This window comes from Nesoenas mayeri (genome assembly GCF_963082525.1).
Source record: "Nesoenas mayeri genome assembly, chromosome: 5".
Lineage (NCBI taxonomy): Eukaryota > Metazoa > Chordata > Aves > Columbiformes > Columbidae > Nesoenas > Nesoenas mayeri.
In genome coordinates, this window is record NC_137548.1 from 5,712,348 (window position 1) to 5,738,266 (window position 25,919).

At 43.9% G+C, this 25,919-nt stretch overlaps 1 protein-coding gene across 1 annotated transcript; it reads right to left on the reverse strand.

The window, feature by feature from the left end:
- Positions 1–13,439: 13,439 nt before the first annotated feature.
- On the reverse strand, positions 13,440–25,191 carry LOC308040990 (potassium channel, subfamily K, member 16-like; the record flags this gene model as incomplete). Its single annotated transcript, XM_080345409.1, has 5 exons — positions 13,440–13,798; positions 17,390–17,558; positions 19,792–19,958; positions 21,987–22,107; positions 24,997–25,191. 5 exons carry the CDS (start codon positions 25,189–25,191, stop codon positions 13,440–13,442), a joined length of 1,011 nt encoding a protein of 336 aa, XP_080201535.1.
- Between the last annotated feature and the right edge of the window lie 728 nt (positions 25,192–25,919).

Sequence of the window (25,919 nt, forward strand, 5' to 3'; positions counted from 1 at the left end):
GGAAGAACTTTGTTTTTGTGCCACAGCCGAGTTCACCGAGAATAGCCCCATTTTCCTGCCGATCAGCTGGAAAACTTCCTCTCTTGGGGCTTCTGTGGGCTCTTCTGGCCCACAGCTCATCCCGTCCACCTGTGTGTGGGACCCTAACGCACATCACCCTATGGGACTTTCTGCCCAGAAGCAGCTTAGTCTCTCCAGTGCTTCTTCCCTGGGTGACCCCAGGGTCCTTCACAGCTGACAATCCATTTGGGGAGGTCCAGGAGCTCTGAATAAACCCCAAAGACCCAGGGTAAATCTGATCTGCCTCTAATATTTCTTAAAAGAGCCAAGAAGGCCCAGATCATCCTAGTGGAGGGTGAGTCTGGGGTGTGCAGACAGGTCTTTTCCTCCAGGAAAGGCAGAGATGTCTCCTCCACTGCTTATTCCCTGTCCTGTGCCCCAATCCCAACTTTATGCAGTCAATTCCCTTTGCTCTCCACTGTACTCAACCTCCCTTCATCCCTCCATCCCTCTTTCCTTGCCCTGGAGCTGGTAGCTACTGAGGAAGATGAAGGAAACTTGCAGCTGAAGGGATAAACATGGTTTCCTCACTCCAGGCTGAAATTCAGCCTGGCTCATTTTCACCCTCTGCTCTCCTGTGATCATCTCTGATGAACTTTACAGGCTAACTGCAGTGTCAGCTCAGCTCTGTTCAAATTTGTAATACAGGTGTGTAAGGAAAACCCCCAAACATATCCCTTTTTGTAAACAAATGAAAAAAAAAAAGACTAGTGGGAATGTGCCAGCTGCAATAGCTGCAACAAGGGGAATGGCAAACAGTTGGAACTGGGGTGTGAGGGATGAGAAGAGTTTCCACCAGGGATACTCTGGGATGCAGGGAAGGTGAAAAGGGAGAGGAGAGAGCTGAAGACACTCGACAGAAGGGAGATGGGAGAGGGGGTTCATTGTCCCATTTGCTGCCTGCTGGTGGGGCTTGCTGAGGGTGGGCTGGAGCTCGAGATTTGCACTTAAAACTTTGCTTCCTTGGCCTCGAGTCTCATTTCTGCTTTTGGCCAAATCACTGAGACTGGCTGCATCTCATCCGCAATAAGGTATTTATTGCATGAATCTTACACGAATAACTGCATTCTCAGCCCTGAAGGACGTGAGCACAAAAGCACCAGGGACTGCGTGCACAGCCCAAATCCACCATATACCCTTTTCTTTCCTCTGTGAATAACAAGGGTGAACCGTTTTTGCTATATCACAACATGTCTGAAAGGGCTGACACGTTTCACCAAGCAGGTACAAATAATTGCTTTAGGCTGTAGAAAGGCAGCAGACGGCCAGAGACTGGCTGTTAGAATGTTTGCGGTGACACTGTGCCGGGCTCTGTGATGGGAATTCACCTTCGTGTAATTAATTCTGAGGCTCTGTCACTGAATCTAGTTCTCCTCAGATAAAGCCGGTGTTAAATAGGCTCAAAAACTTGCCATGTCAGTACGCTTTGTACTTGAGAGGAGACATGTACCTCGGGGTAGGGGGAAGGGAGAGAAGGCAAATATGCTGATGACTGAGAGACACTAAGATATGCTGGTAATGGGGCCAGCCAAGAGCCAGAGAGAGAATAAATAAACATAATTTGCTAGTGACAGTCTGTCTGGCATTGTACTGTGGTCTGCTAAGATTTCTCATTTGTTTTTAAAGGATGAAGTAATTTAGCGAAAACAATTTGATGAAAGGGCTCTGGTATTATTGATCAGCTTTGATCTGTAAATTGCTGCTGAGCTCCTTGAAAATACAAGAGATAAGGACAGCCATGCAGGACAGACCGTGGTCAGATCCAGACTGATGCACAGGTCTCGATGGTGCTGGCATCACAAAATGTGACCTTAGAACCAACTTGAGCGGGAAGGGGCTTTTACTAGTCTGTGGTGGGTCTTGGCTGGATATAAAGCTAATGAAACTAGCCCTACTGAAGCCCCTCAGGTTCTACTACAGTTTAGGGAGACTGTATTGGACTTCAGTGGCAGGGAAGCCTGTTTCAAGGTGTCTCAGGATGTGTGTGAAGTAAACCCTGAGGAGATGGCTTGCTGAGCTAGGAGATGGAGAGGAAGCAGAGAAAATCCAGACCAATGAACTAGTAGAGCATGATGCGACATGTCCCATCAGGAACCACCATGAGTGCTGGGCTCCTCCAGCCTCCTGATGCACCCTTTCTATGACACATTAGCTCTTGGATTTGGGTGAGTTACCACATCCATAAGTGGGTTGCAACCCCCTGTACTATGGGAAATATGTGAGTTGAAACCTTGTCCCTCATGATGCTCCCTCTGCAGGAGGTTTCTTTGCAAGCTTAAGTTGGTCAATGTTATGAGAAATGCTTATTCCCATGGACAAATTTGAGCATCTAAGCCCTTATTTGGAGGAAATTTTACCAGATTGCTTTCTGAGCAGTGAAACAGCTACATTTCATAGGGCCCTGGCCCCTAAAGAGTGTAAAATATTCATCTTCTCTGTGAAAGGCTTGCTGGCCTGACTTCCCAAAATACTATTGTGTCTCAGCATTGCAAGGTTTAGTGCATGTCTCTCAATGCACAGCTTGGAGCCTTCAGGCACAGCCACAGGCTTCCTATAGCCGTGATGGTGACCATCACCATGATCAAGGTTGATGGCAAAGAGTTGACTCATGCAAGGACATTTTTTGAGAAGGGTCAGGCTTCCACAGGGCCTGGAACTGGCAAATGAACTGCAAATTGCCAGCAAGTCTTTGCTGCCTTTGCCTGATGATCCTCCAGAGAAGCACATTCTCAACCTCTGGTGACTCAGGGCCAACATTTTGTTTCATCAGGGATCAGCTGTGGTTGGACATCTTGCCAGCTGTCAGATGAATGCTTCAAGGCTGGAGCTCCTTCAAAGAAGCTGTATAAGGAACAGCTTTTTTTTAAGCATCTGGTCTTGCAATGATCTCCAGAATGCTCCAAGGCTGACCAGGGAAGTCATGGTATTCTCTTCGGACCATCACTGCTTCCACTTGAGTTTTTATGCATAGCACACTTGCTAAGCTCTTTCTCACAGCACCAGGTCCCTTTGCAGATGGTGTTGGAGCTCTTTTGACTCATCCTTCCACTGAAGTCTGTACCCACCTGGCTTCAAGTCAGTGATATGTTGCCCATTCAAACTGCCATTGTTTCTTTAGGATCAGGCCATGCATGCTGGTTTTCAAGGACTTGGATCCAAATCCTAGAAGTGGCCATGGAGAAATTCCTATTTATTTCAGCTTTGGACCTTGTGCCAAGTTCTTAGCACTATGCCAAGTATGAGCCAGGATCCTGCTGGAGGCAATATCTGATGCAGCACCATTTCACCACTTTGGATTCCCTGTCTTCAGCTTTTAAAACCCAGAGTAAGTATTACACTCACCTCCATGTGGTTATTCAAGAGCACAAGATGGGAAGACACTTGAATCATCGATGCTAATCCCCTGCTCCCTCTGGTGACCATGCCACTCAAATCCTCGTATAAACCTCAGTTTTGGTGGTAATTAAACTGTTTGGCCCTTTAAACCATGGCTAGTCTCTCATGCATGTTGCATCCCTTTTCTGCTGAACATACAAGTGTGTTGTAGAATCTTTTCTAGCAGAGTTTGGCTGCTGTCATTATCAGCTCACACCTTCTACTCCCACCCCATCTGTGCCTGGCGCTATTTTCATGCATAATACATCGATCATCTGCAGCCTAGTAGGGGGGAAATCATCACTTCAAGTCACTTGTCTGAATTCAAGCCACATCCGAGCTGTATTCTTTTCTGAATCCCATATCTACAGTCTGATATACGGAGGGGAGGAAAACCAACCAGAAGACCTCGGACTCCTCCCATCTGCAAGCATTCCAAAGCAAATATTTCTTGCATTTATGAGTCGTTGAGGGCCTTATGGGTCACAGTCAAAGCTGGTGGAAACCCACGCAAGTCTGATGCACCTTTGCAGCAATGCCAGTTCACAGAAGACAAAGGACAACGGCTATGTGTCTTTGCAAATCTCGGCTTTCTGCAATGTGAAGGATCAGGCTCTCCTCTTTTGCAGGCTGCCTGCAACCCCATGAATGTTTACTCATTTTCAAGCATGCTACTCTTGATTTACACCAGCGTAGCTGGGAAGAGCATTGGTGTGTCGTTCTGGAAGACAGATCTTCAAAGAGTAACCTACACTTAACAAACTTGATTTTGAAGTCTCTCAGGAAGGCTTTGAAAACAAAGGCTCAAATTCCAGAGTAAGTAGAAAGTCCTTGGTTCCTAGTGGTGAAAGCTTCCTACAGGAATTATTCCCAGAGGCAGTATAGACTTTGCATTTTGCCTCATCTAAATGCATTAGGAGGAGTATTAAATTTCACATGTGCTGCATGTTGATGTAATTCTCCTGACATGTCTGTTTGCACCATTATGAAATAAGGGATTTCCTTTCCCTTTCTTTCCACATTTGCCCTGCTCTCCAGGGATCTCAAGGATGTGATCCATTGGCATACAAGGATTATGCCTTTTACACAGAGGACTTTAAAAAAGCCTCGTCATTGTGCTGAGGCCTCCGGACAACATCCTGCATTAGCAGTGCTTGACTTAACTGACAACCTATGGCTGGAAGAGATCCATTAATCTTCTGTGTCACGATCCCTCCAGGCACCTCAGCCCTACTCAAACTTTGGTATGTGCAACTCTGCTCTTAGCATGAACACGGTGGTGGTGGAGGATCTTGAGGGTCTTTTCATGTAACAACAACACCTCTGTGCCCTGTAAGGGCTGGAGAATCTGGCAATGTTAGGGGAGATATGTGGGAGTATATCTCACACTTCAGTTGCCTCAGTGCTTGGTGTCAGGGGCAGTGCTGCTGTACTTGTGACTTTATTCTGCATCACAGCTCCGCACTGTGACAGGGACAATGGAAATGCCTGCTTGGAGGAGAATTTGGGGCCTATTCTCTCCCAGTAAATTTTAGTTGTATTTAAATCTTGTGGGCGGAAATGAGAGGTCAGAGTTAAAGGGAAGAAGAGCTTGGATTTTTTTAAGCTTTTTTTTTTTCTAATAGGCAAATTTACATTGCTAAAAAAGTGGCATAAAATGAACCTAACAGGCCAAGAGGAACAGAGGAGACAACCAATTTCTTGATCAGCTAACACCAACCTTACTACACAGACTTCAAGACACACTGCTTTACACCAATGGGGGATGCGACCACTGCTCATGCTCTCAAATCCTTTATCCAGAGCTGTTCTCTGTGTTTCTCAGCCCATCAGCAACCTGGCACACAGGAATGTGTACTGGAAGAGAGGAATATGCATATGGTTAGAAAAGGTGCTGGACGACACGCCTTGATTTTGCTGTTGGCAAAGAGCCTTTTATTCCTAACGCCAAAAGTTTTATCTGTCTGTCTGTTTATCTATCTATCTATCTATCTATCTATCTATCTATCTATCCATCTACCTACCTACCTGTCTATCTCACATGTATATATATATATACATACATATATATATAAAGGTGATGAGCACCTACATGCACAGAAACACACAGTAGTGCACATCAATATAATGTGCATGTAAAATGCTTGTGTGCACGGCTACAAACTACATCTCTTGGTTTTGTCTGTGAACTGAGGACTTTTTCCAGGTGAACTGGAAACCCTCCTATCTGTCTGTTTGTCTGTCTGTGTATCCCATGCAGGAGAAGGGGGACTGCAAGAGAGTGTTTCTGGAAGGCATACCCTGCAAGTGGGGTTTTTCTGCACTGTTTTATCAGGTTGCTGCTGACATCTGGAGGCTGTGCCGTGGCAGTGTGTCTGCACAGTTATTTCTACTATACATGGCTTTTTTTGCTCTTCTTTATGGTTGCTTTTTGTAAGCAGCACCTTTTTGGCTATGCTGCTATGCCAGGGTGATTTGACCCTAGGGCATGCCTAACTGTCTGGATATATTTGTTGAAATTCTGACGCTGGTTTGGGTAACATTTAGCATGTTTGCTCTGGCTCCCTCTGTTAGCGACATCTGCTCATGACATGGTCAGTAGACACGAGATAAGCTTAAAATAAGGTGAATCTGAATACAAGACAAACTGTGATCTGACCAAGTTCAAAAGTCAGGGAAAGCTGAGTTAGGCTTTCAGATTATGGAAAACTGACTTATTGTCTCAGCTGACGGACATCTGGAGCATCACTGATGTTCATTATGGGAGTTCACCTGCCATGCAGGCTGTCTTACACTGCTGACCGCCAAAATGATGCACTGTACATAATCCCATAGGGAAGAGTGTTTGACCCGTCCTTCTTCTCCATGTCACCTCTCCTCACCATGCTGTCGCCACATATGATGTGTGGTCCAGGTGGTGGAGTGACAATGCTTCTGCAGCTCACTTCTCTGCTTTTTGGCATCTGTGATGTAGGTGAGTGTTTTGGGGGTTTTAGCGTGAGTTTGCAAGTCTCTGCTTTTGCCCATGAACTATATTAACTGAGAACTCTGTGTGCCAAATCAAGGCTCTTTATAGGGAAATTTCCAGTCATGCTTTTAACTTCCCAGAAGTGTAGCTGAAAGGCACCCTGGCTGCTACACCAAAGCCCTACCTGCTTTGGTACTGTTTATTACTACAAATACCAGTATGCAAATAGTCATGCAGCAGGAATCGTGCTTCTCCCTTAACATTTGCATGCTAAGAGGATGTTTTCCACCTTCACTGGTGGGTTTGCTGGGGCAAATTGAGTCCCCACAAAGAGCTGTGGGATGGTGACTGGGAAGTATTGTTACCAAAGCCCAGACCTATAAATGAGCCAGTTTTGAGCAAAGAGCCTGGGCAGCTTGTGCTCAGACTTTTGCACAGGGACCAACTGCAAGCAAGGAATAGACTTGTGCAACCACTGCTGGGAATTCCTCTTTTTTGTTTCCTCCTGGCAATTTTTGGCTATTTGACATCGCCAAATTGTGCTACCACTGCTGCTATTACACTCAGCTTTTAAGCACTTTGTAAACCTTGCTGATGGGTCATTTTTCCCTAGGAGCTGCTCAAGCATTTCTGAGACTGTAGTGAGTTCTGCTGCATCTATTCTTCATTCCATTACCAACTAGAGGGCTGTAAGGAAGAAAGAAATACAGAAGGAAAGGAAAAAAGGAAAGAATACTCTTGTATGTTGAAATTTTATACTGGCCATTGGGAAACTGGCCAAAGTTCTGCAGAGATGGGCATTTAATCTCTTCTTGATTTGTATCTACTTTTAGGCAATATACACATACCCTGACCCCAGCATTTCTGTTGCAACAGACTTGCACAAAAGAGATGCTGAATAGCTCCTGTGTGTTTTGTGGAGAGGCAGATTGCTTGAATAGGCAGAATTGGTGTCTAGCAATTAGGAGGTGTATATACGGGGCTTCTTGTATCTTTCTCATTCTGAGGAAGTGTGTATTACATTTTGAGATGGATGTCTGGACTCCCAAATTGACAATAGACAGATCTCTGCTCGGGTTTCATCCTCAGTTTCCAGTAAATGTTTAAAGCCATTTTAAATTTAAGAATTTAATCTTGTCATTAAGGCACTCAATGAGTCATTTAAATGAATGTAACTGTGAATTTTGGTGGATTTTCAACAAAAATTCTGACTTATGTTCTTTTCTGGTCTTGATGCATGATTTTCTCCATGCCTTCCTATGATGAACAATTATCTTTAAGTTTAAGAAGCTGGATTAACTTCAAGCCACATTTGTTCTTTGAGAATATCAGCATCTTTCTGACCAAACCCTCTCAAGGAAGCCATTAACTTAAATTGTAAGTTGTACCTCCCTTCATTTTTCAGTGGCACATGCTTGTTATTATTATCATCCTGCTTATCAGTATATCTTTCTTTCTAGGGGTATATTATTTCATGCTTCGGCATCTCATCACAAAAGTACAGCTATGGTTTCCAAACATATATGTGAGAATAACTGAAAGAGAAATTTGGAAAGACTTTATTCAGGAGACCTGTCTCCTAAATCATGTTGAACTAGTAATTAAATTAATTCAATAACTAGCCTAACATTAACTCAGCAAAAAGAGCCTTTCCAAACCTCTGGTAGAGAATCACCCTGAACAACTCCAGAACCCCTTGTGATAGAAAATGTTTGATTTTCTAAGCAGATTTGGAGTTGTCTGAGTACATGTCCTGGGGTGAGGATGGCTGTGGGGATGCAAGAGAACAGACAAGGTTCTCTGAAGCGCAGCATTTATACTTCCTTCCCAACTTTTTAGCCCCAGAATATCTGAATATTGGCTTTGCTAACATGGAACCGGCAATATTGCCCAGGTCCTCAGCTGCATGTGCTGGGGCTCCCAGGGCTCTCCTTTGCTTACAGTGAGAGCTGATATAAACCCTCGCAGGAAATCTTCAAGACCACTTTGAATTCTGCTCCAGTGGTACAAGGGGACTTGGCTGACACCAAAATCTGATTTGTTTTGTTTCTTGGGGTGTGATTATGAGGGATCAATAAAAGACCTTTGGAGAGTAATATTTGTTAAACCAGTTCTGAGCTGGATCCAGTGCCTTTTGGTCACGAGTCAGGAGAGAAAGCACATATCCAAGAGTGACAGAGTGGAAAACAGCACGTGTGTGGCCCACATTTAGTAATTCCTGTAAAAAAATTATCCCACTGGCTATATGATGTTACGTTAGCTAAGCTGTTCCACTGCTTTGAGTAGTCTTTCTGCTTCCAGAAAAAAAAACACTAATCTCTCCAAATGAACTGGTTATTAATCGAATGAGACCTCAAAAGATCTCTAAACAACCCCATATACTAATTAAAGACAGATCAAAGTGGTTTCTTCTATTCTCTCTGGAGGCAATTGAATTTCTGAGGGACTTCTTTCTGAGGGAAAGATAATTCCTCGTGGCGTTTCCTTGGTTTCAAGTGCAGAAATGCGCACTGTTTGCTAGCTGGCAGCAAAGACGTGGGTGATGTATGAGGAGCAGCCCAGACTGAATGCACGAACATGCTGCTGCCATTTAATCCAAGATAATATATTTCACGATCAGACTCGTGCAGTTTTTCAGCAACTGATTTTTTTTTTATGGGAAAGTATTTGGCTTACCTCGGAAATGTTTTCTATTTGAAAACAAGCTGCAGTGGGAGAGCTGGCAGTTGCACAGACGGCTGCTCTGTGAAAAGTGGATTTCCCTGAGCGCTGCGATGGGGCTGGGTCACAGCGAGGGCTTTTGAGCATCTCCTGGGATGGGCTCCAGGCTGAGCAGATCTGCTGGTGGAGAACCCATCCGCCTGGTCTCCAGAGCATTGCTGCTGCTTGGCAGAACAAGGACTTTGGAATGGGTTTTGTTCCTGTTTTCTGTCTCTTGGGCAAGGGAGATGTGCAGAAGAGGAGCTGGAGGGCTGGCTTACACTCATGAATTAAAAGTCTTGGGGGTATTTTAAATTTCCAGCTGTGGAGAAGCAGCTCTGTTCTAACTTTGCTCTCAGTTCAAGATTAGTTTTCTTAACTTCAGCAACTGTAGAACTACCAGCTGGGTCTAATTTATTAGTAAGGAATACTAGGACACCTGGTCCTGGTTGAGAGAGGGCCAGACCAGGTGTTTGCCAAAGGTGTCATGCATGAGCTATGGGGACACAATTTTCTCTGGGGCCCCTACTATCTACACGGAAAGCAACAACTCCCCCTTGCAGGGGTGATGTGAGGACAAGATCTGCTGCAGTTGCGCGGTGCTCAGAGGATAATAATGCTGGAAGATGCTGTTTGCTCCAGGCCTGGAGAGATTTGTTGCTGTGCTTAAGCCCTTCTGTAGACAGTTTATTGTTCAGCATAAGCATGAGGAACAACATCACATCTAAAGAAGTTCCTCTCCCACCCTGACTTGCAGCTTTCCTGGGCTTTTCCCATCTGAGAGGACCACACAGCGTTTGGTGTTGGTTCTTTCTTCCACCTACCTGCAGCTTCTGTCTCCAGCCCTCCTGAGCATTAGGCACTGCCTGCCCTCAAGCTCATCCTGGCCACAAACCCGTCATTTTTCAGGTTTTTTCTGGACAAATCCCTTTCCTCCTGGGACAGAGGGTATGAATGTGTGCCTTGGTCCTGCAGCAAATGCTATGCGGGAGAAGGTGGTGCACAGGACACATGGCAGGAGTACAACCCCTGTCATCAGCACCATGAGTGCTGCCAATGAGCATCCTTCGCATTATGGTTTGCTGACAGAAAGCAGTTGTATCCCCAGCTGACCTCCACAAAGCTGTTTTAGTGTGGGTGCAAGGCAGGATCCCTTTCTGAGACAGTTTGGGGTATCAATCCTCATCTCTTTCTTGAGAACAAATACTGTTTTAGCCCTTAGCGAGATCATATGAACTGCACAAAAATACAGGATTACTTCCTCTGGTTCACACTGACAAAGCTGCTGCCCTGGGACTTTCTCTGGCCAGGGTTATATCAGCAACATCAGCTGAGCTGCACAGTAGGAAATAGAGCAAAACTGCCTGAACTTGGTGGAAATAGAAAGTGGGGTGGTAGGGTCTGCTGCACACAGCCACGAGAGGGCACAAGAAGCAAAGCTGAGACCCTCTTCAAAAGGCCTCCCTGTGGGTTGTTAGGATTTATGCATAGCTAGTTGTCTTCCTTAAGGCTGTTATCTGAATTTCTCCTGAGAGTTATTATGATATTATGCTTGCGGCTATGTTTTCTGTCTTCCCAGGCTGGCATCTACAGCTGAAGAGACCCCTCAGTTCCTGGTGCCTGAAGGACGACAGCCCCGTGACGATCTTATCTGGCTTATGTTTCCCATATCTCCCAGTGCTGGGTGAGTTATTCAGGCCCTTTGTGCCTTCTCTGGAGGACACATCCCTACCCGAGACTTGTGACAAGAAGGGATGAGTTAGAAGATGAATTGCCTGCCTCTGTGATAACAGCCGCAGAAGGTAGACTGACTTTTGGAAATGGGAAGTGTTTGGTTGCTAAACATCCACCAGTGTGGAGGACAGAGAATTTGTCCTATTTTGCTCAAAGAGCCACTGCCTCAACTTGTGTTTGCTGTTTATGGTCAGAGTCCACAGGCCATCTCTCTTGCCCTTTCTGAAATGTCTAAATAAGCATCTTCAGTTGCTCTGGGCTGCAATGGGAGATGACCAGCTTGTTTCAAGCATGGGTTGTGTTATTTGTCATGACAGTGAGCAAGCGGGACAGTGGGAACAAGCTGAAGAAAACCCTTGAGAGGTACGTTGACTTCAAGATGTTCCTTGGAGGTTCTTCTTTCTCCCCAGCAATAGAGACACCAAATAGACATGTGTTGTGCTGACCCAGAGGCCCTGTCTGCCATCTTGGGCCTGGGGGACATCAAACGCCAGGAACCGACCTGGAAGGAACTATGAGAGTCTGTGCACAATGGTCATCGCATCTCAGGGTAGGACCACATCTCCCTAAACCAGCCCTGACAGTACTTCTGTTATGTTGTGGATGGGATTAATGGTCCTTGTAAGAAGGGCTAGAAGAAGACAGAAGAGAAAAAATGATGCTTGGAAAATAACAATGAGTCAATGCTTGGTGAGAAGGGAACTCAAAGAGAAGTGAAGAGATCCCTGCCTGAGAACATCCAGCTGATTTCTCCACCTGGCTATGGTGTCACCTTGTGATAGCAGCAGGGTCGTGGCTTGCACAAGGACTACTGTGTCCTATGATACCCCTGCCACCTTGCTCCAGTTTTGGTCAGTTCTTGTTCCTGCTGCCTCAGAAAGGTTTACTGAATGTGAGATAGATTAAGTGAGAAGTCAGCCTCGAGGGCAACACTGGAAAATAATTTGGGGAGGGAAAGAAAGTACATATTTGGTCAGATCTACATGCCAGGTCTTGAACCAGCAGAGCTGTTTTGGCAAGAAGTGTGGTTTTGTTTGAGTGAAATAGTTATGAATCCAACTTCAAGGCTGATTGCATCTTTATGGCCTGAAATTGCTTTATAGCTGTAATTTATTCTCCCTTTCATACAGGAATAGCTCTGGCAAGGGCTGGTCTTATTGTAACTAACACCTGGAGGCTGAGCTGAGAAAAATTATTCACTGTCTGACAAAACAGGAACTTGAGAATATCATGAAATCCTGTCAAGCTGCATGTTCAGCACCATCAAAGGGAGGCACTTCGTGTGCTGAACCTATAGATTGCCTTGGGTGGGTCCTGTGGGTGCTGACGTGAGTTCAGCATTTGGGCAAGTTCATGGACTTTGAAGTACAGACACTACATCTCTTGTTAGGGCAACCTTTGGGCCACCAACTACTGGAAGAGGGATTGCACTCCAGTTCAGGAAGATGGCAGAGATGCCTCATTCTTACTCTATTTGGAGGCATATGCCAGTAGGCATGGTCAGAGACAGAATATGGGACTAGAATGACTTCTAGTGTAACCATATACACCCATGGGACTTTTCACCACCATTACTGTGTCCACCTCAGCTGCTTTGCCAGCACTTCAGAGCAGGACAGGGTTTTCACGCACTATTGACACACACAAGGCACTTGATGTGCCTTTAAAGTCCAGGGTCTTCACCCATGGGATGGCCTGCATGCCAGGAGGTACACCTGAAACTCGGTGCCCAGATTTGACATCCTTTTTTTACTCGGTTGAAGGTAAGGCTGCACTGTTCAGACAACATCAGCACTTGGAAAGCTACCTTAGCACAGAACAATAGAATTGGTTTTAAATGACCTTATAGTTCCTGTGGAATACAAACACAGCAACAAGGCTCCAATGCAGTGAGGACTCCTCCATTCAAACCAGTCTCTGTTCTTGTAAAATGTTTATAGAATAAAATTATTATAAAATTTGAATTATAGTCATGGATTTATCTGTTTTTTATAAACACCATCAGAAAGTTTATTCAAAGACACAGAGATAAAAGGTTAAATTGCCTTTATTCATCTTCGTATAAAACAGGAAGAGGTAGAATTCATAATTTTTAACACTGCTAACCTTTTTCTAACCCTGTCTATTAGATGCTTCTCTGAACTGAGCCCAGGTCTTGTCCTTTAAACCTGTCTTTCAGATCACAAGCGCTTATGCAATATGATGGCTCAAATCAGGCATCTATTAAGTTATATACCCTTATTTCTTCTTCTAAAGGTGCTATGCAATGCCTCAGAAAAGCTTGTGCATATCAGTTCCTGGAAGAGAGATGATTTCTTGCAAGCAGAAAAATCCATATAGAACCAGCAAGATATACCATGCCCCTCATCTGCATTTTTGTGAAAGCACCTTAAAAATACCTTGCAAAACAAGTGCACTTCTCAGGTTGTTAGCACAACCTAGCTGCAAACTGAGGAGGAAGTTTCTTACCATTAATATTTGGTCTTTGTGTAACTCTAAGTCTTGAGTTCTGAAAGGTCATATCTCAGGAAACAGTAGGAGAAATTTTATTTCCATGGGAATTTCTTTAGAACAATTCACTGACAACTCTCCCATGAAGAATTCAGTTCTCATATGTTATGGCAACAGTTTTGCTATAAGAAAAAACTCTTTTTTCTTTTTTTTTCTGCTCAGAATCTGCTGCTAATGAGTCAGTTTTCTCTGCATCCTCTCCAGCACGTGGTGGTAGCAGGTCTTCTTCTGGGATAAATTGAGCAGGCCAGCATCTTCTTCGTTCACTTACTTCATTGTCTTTACTCACCTTTCCAATTTGATGGAGATCCTTGACAATTATTTTTTCAGTATCTTCTAGTACCATCGTCAATAAATTAAATAGAAGAGCAATCCAGGCAAGGCCAAAAAGAATCCAAATGGCTACCAGCATTCTGTAGTACCTAAAGTAATTCCTGCCAGGCTGTTTACCTGTAGATAAAGAGAGGGAAAGAAGAAGAAAATTAACAAGTTCAAATTGTTTTGCCTGTGTAAAGCGGGCCTGCCTAATGGATTCATCAATGTATTTTATGATGAGTACTTTAAAGTTACTTTTTCATTGTAATGGAGTCTCTATCCTCCCCAGCATTAGGTTAAGGACAGGCAAGTCTCTTGTTGTGGCAGCAAACTGATATATGCTAGCACAAACATGCTGGGCTGTCAAAAAGATATACTGGGATTGAGGTGAATTACTATCAGACCAAGATATTTTTTTTTCCCCTTATGACATACCAATCCCAATTCAACCTCCCCATGTACAGGTAAATGCGATGATGTGGGAAGTAGTTTAAAACTGGATCGTATTATCTTAAAAAATATTCCCAAACTCCCAAAGCACAGTGGGCCACTATAACCACATGACTATTGCCATCTAGGTTATCGTAATTCTGAGTATTTCTATAAAGTGTCATTATAACCTAGTAAATATTTACTTTGAATTTTAGGTACCCTTGATCACGCAAAGAAAGCAGCTGCGATTTGTACTTTAATTCTGAATGGCTTCAGGATCTTCCTCCATTAAAAATCTAGGTGACTGGTGGGAACTCACTGACACATGCCAAGAACACAACTTTTGGTGTTGGAAACCAGTGGACCGAAGCTTATTTCATGCATTCCAAACCTCTTAGCATCAGCTGGTATCGCACACCTGCTTTTCTGCATGGGTCATTTTGTTTGTTCCTTCAGATGTCAGCCATCCACCATCAACACACAGGGAGCATTTGCTCCTACTGCACTTAGTCCCGCACAACGTTATCATCATAATACAGCTGATATGACCCTGGAATCTGCAGGAAAATTTGGTGATGTTGCTTCTTAAATGGTATAAGTCACTGTCAAGGGTGAGTCCGCACAGTAGATACCACAGCAATGTGCATGGACCATAAACCTTGTGCATCATTTCCCATTGTGAAGCTGCCCAGAAGAAGCCAGGATGCTGGCAACTCTTTTCAAATCCTGCAGTGCATAGATCGATGTGCAAGATTTTTGGACTTCATCACAGAAGAGCTCTGGAAATGGGTCACGAGTGGGCTGGTTTGTTCTCCTGTGTTGATATTCAACAGCTGTTCCTTTTTCTTCCGCTGTGGTTGAGTTGGCAGAGAAGATGCCAGCCTTGCTAAAAAGCATCTCCTTTTGTGCTGTTGTATGAAGTTCATGATGTGGGGTTAGCAAAGCAACTAGTAATATCTTTGTAATGTTAACTCAAAACTGGACTGCAGCAGGGCATAAATTCAGTTTACAGCCCAAGAGGAGTTTCACCCTAGAAGGATCACCTATGTGTACACATATTACAGTTAAATCCAGACTCTGATATCTTCCTAGGATGTCTCCCTACACAAAACAGGCTTTATCTCATCCTTGAAGTACAACAGATTCAAACCAGTTTTGAATTACTAAAACGCAAATAAGCTCAAGATTATTCTTTTCCACTTGGCCAGTGTAAATCCATTTGCCATCTGTAATCAATTCTAAATGCATAATACTCAGAACAATCATTGATTCTGCTTGTTTCATTGTGAAGGTGTGAGGCATTAAATTTATCATCATTTTATTACAGTTGTTTAACGCCAATTGAGATAAATACTGCAGGGAACAATATTTCAGCTCAAGTTAATTGATCCTAATGAAAGCGAAATCACAGATCCAGGAGGCGTGCCTAATTGTTAGTTTTTAACCATATTTGTAAACTACTTTGGCTGCAGAGTAGAAAAGTGCTATGGAGATAGTGGTTTTCAAGGTGTGACCTGCTATCATTATTGTAAAACAGACTTGCAATTTGCACAAGGAAAGAGAATGGTCCAATCTCATGTCCACTTTTTTTTCCTGTATGGCACCAGCTACTCTCCACCTTCCTGTATTCTATGTCACTGAAATTTGAGGTGCTCAGTATCGCACAGACCAGCGTTATCAGTCCTACTGGTTAGGAAATAAATGCCTGTTCCCTGTTGTTCTCCACTGCAATGGCAAAGATTGGCCCAGGCTGGAGATAATGGTGAGCAAAAAGGTCACTGTTGTGAGACACAGATTCTTTGCTGATGCCTGAGTTCTGTGTTGTGTTCAAGGCAATACTGCTTAACTAGTGCTGGAGACAAAGCATCTGTCTCTGGATTATGTGAAAAGGGAATTTTCAAGGGACACTTGTTTCCTATGCTTTGTAGCAAGAGGGAGCAGCTAGCTGCCTGGGTTCACTTGAGGAAATATCAACTGTTTGTCATTGCATGAGTTGACCATCAGCTAGATTACAAGATCATTATGATAGCTAAACTCATGCAAACAAGCAAGATGGCAACTGAATAGTCAGAGCACTACCAGCCTCTTTAGCAGACTCAGAGAAATTAAGGTCAGCAGGGAATTTCAGATTGTCTGGAAAAGCTTGTGGGCTCCGTCTGGCACCATCCTCAGCCTGATGTAAGAAATCTTTCAGAACCACAAGGTTGCCAGCCAGTCTCCAAGGCCCCTCTTGCACCTCTGCAAGACTTGAGAGCTTAGTGTTTGTTGTGTGGTGGATGTCTGTCCATCAGAAAGGGATGTCGGCCTTCCAGGTTCTCTGTAAGGACAGCACTGGTGCTCAAGTATTAGCTTCAGAGCTTCCTTCTCATATCCCCACTGAAAAGAAGTTCAAGCTGGCAAGATGCTGGAAGGATAGGTTGCTTTAGAGAAATGTTTGATTCTCCATGGAGTCCAGGTGTTTGAATACTTCGTTAGTGCAGACACTGATTTGACTTTTGGTCATCATTTTGGAGTTCCTCTAGAAGCTTATTCTATGGAGAGTGAATTTTGGGCAGCAGATCCACAGAAGTGTTTCGAGAAGCACTCCAGCATGCTGGAGTGTAGCTTGAACAGTTCATCTTCAGGGCAAGAAGGTCAGTTTTCCAGTGATATATATGTTTAAGCCCCACTTCTCATAGAGTGAGTAGATTTCCCCACTTAACCATGACTGGGATTTCCACCTCTCACTTTGTTGTGTTAAATCATGTGTTCTGAATAATGACCACTTACTTCTTTATTTTGCACTTTGAAACATAAGTCTTAGGTGGCTAAATCAGGGGATACATGTCTTATTTTGTAAGCTGACTGTCCTCTTTTGGGATATGCAAAATTCTTAGGCTCCTTGAATTGTCCCTCTACACTTCCCCTTTCCTCCCCAAAATACATAGCTTCTTTGCACCCCGAAGCACCACATTTCACTGTATTTAGATAATTTTGTGCTTTTGTCAGCACACACAATCCCAGAGAAATGATTATTTCCCCCAGAAAAGTATAAGACAAAGACTAGTCAAAGAATCATAGAATTATTTCAGTTGGAAGAGACCTTCAAGATCATCAAGCCCAACCATTAACCTAACTCTGGCACTAAACCATGTCCCTAAGAACCTCATCTATATGTCATTTAAACATCAAAGTCAAAGACTCAGACAGAAGATTTGTCTCTGCAGTACATAGGTGGTCTGTGCAGTCAACACATGGCAATTACAGTCATAACCCTGGCATTTTGCTGTGTATCCTCTCTGAAATCAGCCTTACCTACTACATAATCTCCAAAGCCAATGGTGCTGAGGGTAATAAATGCAAAGTAAATTCCTTCGCTGTAGGACCAGCCTTCTGTTATCTGGAAGAAGACTGATGGCAAGCACAGAAAAACTAGGATCCCCATTACCAGGAAGAACAAAAGGGTAAGAAATTTGATCTTCTTCTGAAAAAGAAAGAAACCAATTCAATTATAATCGTGATTTGACATACTAGCAAGCCATATGTACTGATGTCTATTAAAACTGGGTGTCTATCTAGGAATACGTACTAGGACCACAGGAACTGAAGGATTTCTATTGAGTGCTCTTCCCTTAAAAGTATCTTAGCCTTGCTCTGGAGCAGGAGGAAGCCATGTGTTATGGGTGTTGCATGTCAACAGTAGCCCTCACAGATGTAGTCTTTTATCTGATTGTATCAGCCTCCAATGACCATGATTATAGGAGGAATTCTTATGCAATGACCTTTACTGGAGACAGACTGTTTCCACTTTTCACCAGACAACTTCACTTTTAGCTTTTAGGTATTCAGGTGTGGCACCCAAAGAACTTCCAAATTTGCCCGGGAAAAGAGAGTTTAAAAAAAAAATACTAACACCATCTCCAAGAGTGTAGATTGTTGACTTTATTTCTCATTGCATCAGTGCGACAACTTGGCTCCTACTCAGTGGATACCTTGCTAGAAAAAGAGCTTTAACAAATGAGCTCCTGATGAAAAACTGCCTGGGCACTGACTTTTGAATCATCCTACTTCCCAGCAGTCATGAAGGAGCCTTGAACAGAAAGACTTGCTATATATGAAGATTTATCAGCTAGACACACATACAGATGCAGACAATTTTATGAGTCCAGATTGTCTGGAAATTAATGGCAACTGATGGATAATTTTTCATGTGTTCGTGCATTGTGCAAGTGTTTGAGTCTGTGTCTTATCAAGCCTTATGTTCTATTTAATTTCTCCAGATATTGGGAGAAATTTAACAATTTGAAAGGTGTTGTCTGTAGCACCCATACCTTTTTCTGAAAGAGAATTAGAGTAGGAGACATGGAAAAGCTATTCTCACTTCCTCAGTAGTGGTGACAGAAGGGGAGGAGCTGCAAATAACTTGAGGCATAGCCAGGCAAGACACATCCTGTCTCTTGCCCTTTACAGGTGCCTCCTCACCTTGCAGCAACTGGGCTCAAATGGACAACTTCAGCCTGATGTTTCCTTTCTGTTAAAGTCAATGGAGGAGAGGGATTAAAGGAATGCATAATGAATGAGGAGGGCTGACATGCTAGGCATCGAGTCAGTACCCACTGAAACCCCTACAACTTACCTACTTTTTGCAGCTTTTTACAGCTCACCTGCTTTTCACTGCCTCAAGATGAGATGCTTAATCATCTCTCTCTTTACTGGTTATAAAGGGTGATAGGTACTTCCCTAGAGCGTAAGCTCCTGAGATACATGTCAGGAGAAGTGGGATGAGGTGCCCACTCTCTCCATTGATTGCTGAAGGGTGTTGGATATCTGACGTTTAGATGGGTAGACAAACTGTATCACTTTTTCTGAATAGCTCCTCTATGGTTGCCTTGTCTGTTTAGCTCTGCAAGTGAAGAATGTCTCTTTCTGTCCTGGTTTTGTTAAAAAACAAGTTTCTCTGTTAGTGAATTTGCCTGTCAGCTAAAGCTTCGTATGAGCTGCATTTTCCTGGAGAACCAGATACATGTTTTGGTAAACCTAGCAATGGAATGCGAAGTTATTGATAAGCAGGGATGGACATCTCACAAGAGGGGCAACAAGAAACAGGTGACCAAGAAACTGACCAACTGTGTACAACATTCCATTCACGTGATACTTCATATAAAAGTGGGAAATCACGAAGATCTCGTCCCTTTTCCTTCTTTTCCCTTCTGCTTATGGCCAACATTAGGAGAGGACCTTGCTAGTCGTCCCTGCGAACTGAGGCCTAGTGACAGACTGAATCCAGCTCCGGTTGGCTGCAGAGTCCAATCCAGGACTTTGGATGCCGGCTCTGCAGTTACTGAGACTTTTCAAGATTGGTTTTGTATATTTTGTATTATTTTCTCTATTCTTATTAGTAGCATTAGTAAAACATTTTTAATTTTTCCAACTCTCTTGTCTCTGTCCTTCTTTCTCTCCCCATTGCCTGTCCTTGGTGGGAAGCAGGAAGAGCGAGGGGCAAACGGGGAAAGTGGAGGGGAGGAGGTTAACAATACATCTGCCAGGGTTTTATTGTCACCCTGCAATCTAAACCCTCAACACTCTCTTAGCGCAATGTCCAACACAGCACGAGAACAGTTATAATAGAGGAAAACACCAGAATACACTTTGAGGAAAAAAAAAAAAAAAAGGAAAAAGAAATTAGCATATAACTGTGCCTAAGTAAAACAAATTACCTTTCTCATTCCTTTCTCGTACAGGAATTTCCCCAGCTTTTTACACAGCAGTGAGAGCATCTTACCAACACGGTGCAGAAAAACAATATTCAGAGGGATTCCAAACAGTGCAAAAAAGACACAGAAGATCTGACCCCCAGCAGTTTTAGGGTGCAGCGTGCCATAGCCTATGAGAAAAGACAGGTCACAGGAGACATTCCAGAGAACTGGAGCAGTCCACGATTACATTCGCACCTACCCCAACCTGGCCTGCCATTGACCCCAAAAGATGTGGCTAGCACTTCTCAGTCCACATTCTCTCTTTTTTTTGTTTTCTCTGAAAAAAAGCAATAAGAAGATGAAGTGTTTCACCCCACATGTTCTGGGGGATGGAGAGTACACTGTGTGCTCCCAGCCCAGCCCTAGTGGGAAAGAAAACACAATCTAAAAGCAGTTATGGGAAACATGCACTGTCCTGTGACAAATACATAAAAAGACAGAAACCAGAAGTCTGGGGACCTGGAAGACATCAAGGCTGGAGTGCCAGGCTGTTTGCCATGTCAGAAACACTTAGAGCCATTTCGAGCTTCTTGTTGATCTGCCTGTGTGTTAGTGACCTCCCTGGCCAAATGCCAGTACGCTGGTATGTCCAGACACTGACTCCAGTCCTGCAGGCAGTACAGTGTGCATTAGAATAGATGGTGTTAATTAGTCCTTACTGGTGTCTGATTTAGTCATGCCAGAGTGATATCTGTCTCAAAGTCCTACTAAAAGAGGAATTATCCAAGTAGTGGAATAACAGCTGCAGAACTCCAAACATGGCCTTTAATGGACTGGAGACTTTGTTCCTCTTAGATTCTGTAAGGTACACCCCCGAGTGCAAGAGTCCTGTACTTTGTGTATGTCCTTATCAGTGACCTTGAGAAAAGGCACTTTCCCGAGCACAGTTCATCTTAAGGCATCCATTACTTGGAAAATGTAATGTTTTCTTTGAGGAAAAGACAAATAAAACAACCAAGTGATTTATTGCCTACTAGGCCCCCAAGTGCTTGAGCTGTCTAAGGCTCCCTGTTGCAGAAATATTCCATTTTTGTGACTAAACCTGGTGAAGATGTGTGGAAGTAGCTGATGTACCTTCACAACAGACTTTTGTGGTGAAGGCACAGAGAAAAAAAGTTGCACTTTTTCTGGGACAGCCTGTCTTCCTCACTAGGGAAAAAAAATGAGGAAAAGCAACCAATTTGGTTTGCAGAGAAATGCTACAATGAGAAAATACAGTAATACATATGGTGGAAAGGAATAGATCAGCTGGTAGCAGGGTGCTGACAAACCAGAGGAGCTTTATTGATACGTGAATGTTGTTGTAAACATGGAACATTTGTCATTGATGTGATGAGTCAGGAGCCTCTCTTTCTTCTATTGCAGGGGGTCTCTGTATGGGTTCATGCAGCATCTACACACCTGCCATGATGCTGGGACACCACTGGGGCCCTTGTGACATGTCACACTCAACAGATCAGTGGAGCAGCTGTGCCTGAGGTGTAGTGGGAGTGAGGCCTCAGCTTCACTCTGCAAAAAAATAGATTTGACTTTCATTGCCTAAGACTGCAAAGCAAGAGCCAAAAGTGTGGATTTCATGCTTAAATTGGGCAGGTCTGTGCTTTTTGGGATGCATCTCTGGGAGAAAGGGAGAGACAGGCAGGTCCAGGCAGCCCATTAAAAGGTCAGGACAACTTGAAGCAGAAGTGTGAAAGTCTAAGCATTTGCCTTGCCCCCTTCACATTTCTTTTTTTTCCTCCAGGATATTACTAATTCAACATGTGCACTAACAGCTCATCACAGGTTGTTGAGACAGCGTCCATGCCCCAGCAGAGTTCACTTCTTTCCTACCATTCTTTTATGCTTTACAACAGTCTTGGATTTAAAGTCTATTTGATCCTAGAATAAAGACCAGGGAAGCGAAGTTTATCTCCCACCACAAATGGCAGCAGAGCAAACATTTTAACAGATGGCTCAAAAAGAAGAAACAAGTGGGAAATCACAAGCCAAAATAATACACCAAGAGCTGTGCAGTGGTGAGGTTTCAGGACCAAGTCCCTTGCCACTTACCATGAATGACAATGACAGGCTGGAGTTTCTATCCTTGAAAGTATTATCCATTCATGTCTTAATAACCAGACATAATAAACATCATGTACGGAAAGGATTAGTCCTACCTATTGTAGATACAACCGTGCCTGCAAAGAAGAAGGAGTCACTGAAATCCCAGCTGCTGTCTTCAATCTGTGATTCATTTCCTACAGGGTATACTCCATTCTGAATGGCTTTAGTCAGGTTCTGGGAGGGAAATCAAAGTTTGGTATCAATGTGGCTGCTTTACTCAAGTGCTTGTTGCAATAATATTACAGTTTTAGCCAACTACTGCTCCTGTGCTGGTTTGACTGAAACGGAGTGATTTTTTTTCATGCAGCTAGAAACACTTCTTTTTTGTAGCTACTGTGTTTGTTGCTTAGATTTAATTTGAGAATAACAAGATAACATCGTGGGACAGTATTAATGTTTTCCTTCAACTAACTTCCCAGTGGTTTTGATTTGGAATGAAGAACGTCTAAGAACTTATTGTTATCTTAGCCATTGTCTGGGAGACCAAAGTCTTTCTGGGTTTTCTACGTGCAGGTGTGAGGCAGCTGGGAAGGGGGCCATGGATGGGACAGAACCTGACTGACACCAGGCCAATCAATGAGAATATTCCATGCCATTAGCATCATGCTTCATGTTTAATGGGATTTTTCTGGCTGGGGACACCCATTCCAGTTCTGCTCTGTTTTAGCCAAGTTCCATTTGGAAGTTCCTTCAGTTTGGCCTTTTGCTGTCCTGACATTTCACACTTGGCCTTTTCTAGGCTTTTTCTGCCTTTCTATTTGGGACCAGGGTGCTCTCTTCCTGGGACTGGCTGCTCAGCGCAGAAGGAGTTTGTGAGGAGTTGCATTGAGTATCATTTATTTTCTATTTTTTTATATAGTAGTAGTAGTAGATTAGTATTAGTATTATTTTACTATTTTATTAAACTGTTTTTATCTCAGTCCATGAGTTTCCCCCTTCTCTTTTGATTCTCCCCCCTATTTGGGGGCAGAGAGGGGGGACCAAGCAAGTGGCTGTCGTGGATTGCTAGATTGCTAGCTGGCATTAAACCGCGACAGCTCCTTTCCTGTGAATACTGTTCAGCTGTCCTTAGTGATACTCTGAGACTATTCACACTTCTACGCCCTAGGCTGGGTAGCAGCCAGGCAGTGTTTTTGAGTGTTAGTCTTTTGCCCTGTTTATGCTGACTGCTCTAGTGGATGTTAGCACTTGTTTCCTTCAGCACGAGCAAGGACTGTGATCTTCTAGGTTAAGTACTTTGGAAAAAAAATGATCCTATAGATGACTAGGATGTGGAAGAGCAAGACAGGCCACTGGCTTAAGCGATGGGGTGGCTGGTTGCTTCTTTTGAGCTTGCCCTTGAGACGGCAGTGGTGGATCCAGGATCTAATCACCCACCTGTATGCAGGCACTCTGAGCAGTGACTCTGATCCCTCCCAGGAAGGTATCAGTGAGTTATAGCAGGGTACACGTGACATACACAGGGAATTTCATTTTAAGGTTGTATTCTGATTAGTGTCACAGATTTAAATTGAGAGAAAGTCCATTGATTTGCAAAGCATTACTCTTGGTGCAACCACCGTCAGAACTCAATGTGATATACCCACTCCTTTCCAAACCGCATGCATGAACACATGTGCACATATTTGCAACGGGGCCTTTGAGATGAGTTTAGGTGAACATCTGTCAGAGGTGGTTCGTTTTGAGTTGAGACTGCCTCGCCACAGGGGGTTTGAATAGATGTTTCTCCTAAGCCCTTCCAGCCCTATTGTCTATCGTAGAATAGATTATCAGGTTGGAAGGGACCACAAAAACCATCTAACATCTGATAGATCATATAATCTATCATGTTATGCATTTTTCTGACTCTTCCTTTCTTCCTTGCTTTTAATTCTAAGTGCTGTGCATTTTTTTGAGCTTGAAAAAATAATAATTAAAAACAAGAGAAACAACAAAAACACAGTATCCAGCTGTCTCTGCCTTTAGCAAACAGAGATTATTGCACCAGACATCCAGAAAGCAGTCTGGTTTGTAGTGAAACAGCCTCGATAAAATCCAGGTCTGAGTCCTGCCAAAGGCAAGACACAAGCTGGAATAAACTGCACCAGAGAAGTCTTCCCCTACTTCCTCCCTCACTGTCTTTATTTCTGGTGTCCCAGGAAACAAAGGCTAACAGCAATCATTCCTCAGGTCTTGCACAAAGATTTCATTGTCTTGAAAATGTCCTTTTTTGTTGTTTGGTTTTGGTTTTTTTTTTCCCCTCCCCTAACTGCAAAAAAAATCCAAGGTGAAGAGGGTAAATGCATGTGGGGGCTGGATCACTGGTTGTGTTGTTAGAAATGCCATTTCTTATCCTTCTTATCCTGTGAACTGGCCTGTTAAGAGCTCCATTGTTTTCCCATGCAAAAACATTTACAGCAAGGCTTTTTGAACTCCCCAGTTTCGTTTGCGTTGTAGCACACAGAGGTAAGAAATACCAGAGATGAGGAGACAGCTGTGCTCATTCTGAGTTTCCTGTCCTGTGACCAGAAATACCTTTCCCTTGTCCAGGCTACCTGTTTCACCTCTGCCGCATCTTCAAAAATAAACCCTGACTATTCCACCCTTCTTGTAGTGATTTGGACTTATTTTTTTTTTTAAATTATACATTTTATTTCATCCAAGAGATTGTTTTGGACCTTGCCATATTGTTCCTCTGTGCTATCTGTGATACCACCTTAAGTGGCAACCATGCCTATCTATTTCAGACAGCCACATTTTTCCTGCCATACCACCCACTGTAGGTGAGCACAACCCCATTGAAAGGCAAATCAACAAGAAGCAAAACCCCAAAGAATTGGGACATCATGGGATGAGGACTGTTAATAGCTAACACACAAGGCTTTGTCAAGCTACACAAGCTGTGTTTACCATAAGTGTGACCTGCCTGCTCAGACCAGAGAGGACTTGGGGCTTGCTAAGATCACCCAAATGACTACATCAGGAGGAAAGCAGTGGAAGTTATCTGTGTAGCAAGGCTGAGTAGGAAACAACAACTGATGGGGGAACAGGAGGGGAAAGGGCTTCCTCAGGGCTGGCACTTACCTTCATAAACTGTTCTATCTCTGCTATCGTGAGGTGAGTGAAGTTCTGCAGAAAAGCCTCCTTCATCTGGGCAGCTGCTATTTTCTCCTGCTTCTCAGCAGTCCTCTCCAGTGCCTGGAACACGGCTGCACCCACCAGCAGGTAGACGAAGTAGCCCACCACCAGCAAACTTGTCTGCAGCTTGCCAGTGCACATGGCCTTTGGTGGGACACGTCAAGGGATGGGGAGTGAAAGGTGGCAATTGTTAAATCCCTTGCACTCCTGGGAAGCCTCCCCCGGGCAGGAGGAGCCCTCCCAGCTCCAGTTTCCGCTGGGATCCTGCGCTGACAGGGACAGCGAGCTGTCAAATACATTCATGGGGAAGTTGGGAAAGAAAAATCAACCAGCAAACAAACCCAACCCCCTCAAAAAAAAAAACTTTCCACTCTCTGGGCTGCATGCTGTTTAGGGATTTCCTCTTGTCTGTGAAACTCTGCCTTGCTGAGTTCTCAGGAAAAGTGGGTCAGGATGTAAGGAGCTGGCAGGTGGCCATCTCCTGCTCAAGAGGCTCTGGGGACAGGTGAGGATAGACTGAAAAGGGCCCACAGGGGATCTTGCTTGGAAAAAAACTATTATTTTGCCTCTTCTGCCTCATTCTAACAACAAGAACTGGACTTCAGGGCAAGCCCTGATAACACCAGAAGCCCCTTCTTGCCCTGTGTTCGGTGGCAGCTTCAGGGAAATGCAGCCGGGCTGCTCTTCTGGGCTTCACTTGTCTGCTTGCAGTGCAGGACAGGGACAAGAAGCCCTGCATATGGCCACAACAGCTCGCAGCAGAACCTTGACATAGGGGCAAACAGCTGGAGGTTGCATTTGTACCAGGCCTGGAGAGGTTCTTCTGCCAACATTTTGTATGAAGTGTATCCAAGGGAGGACATTACAGT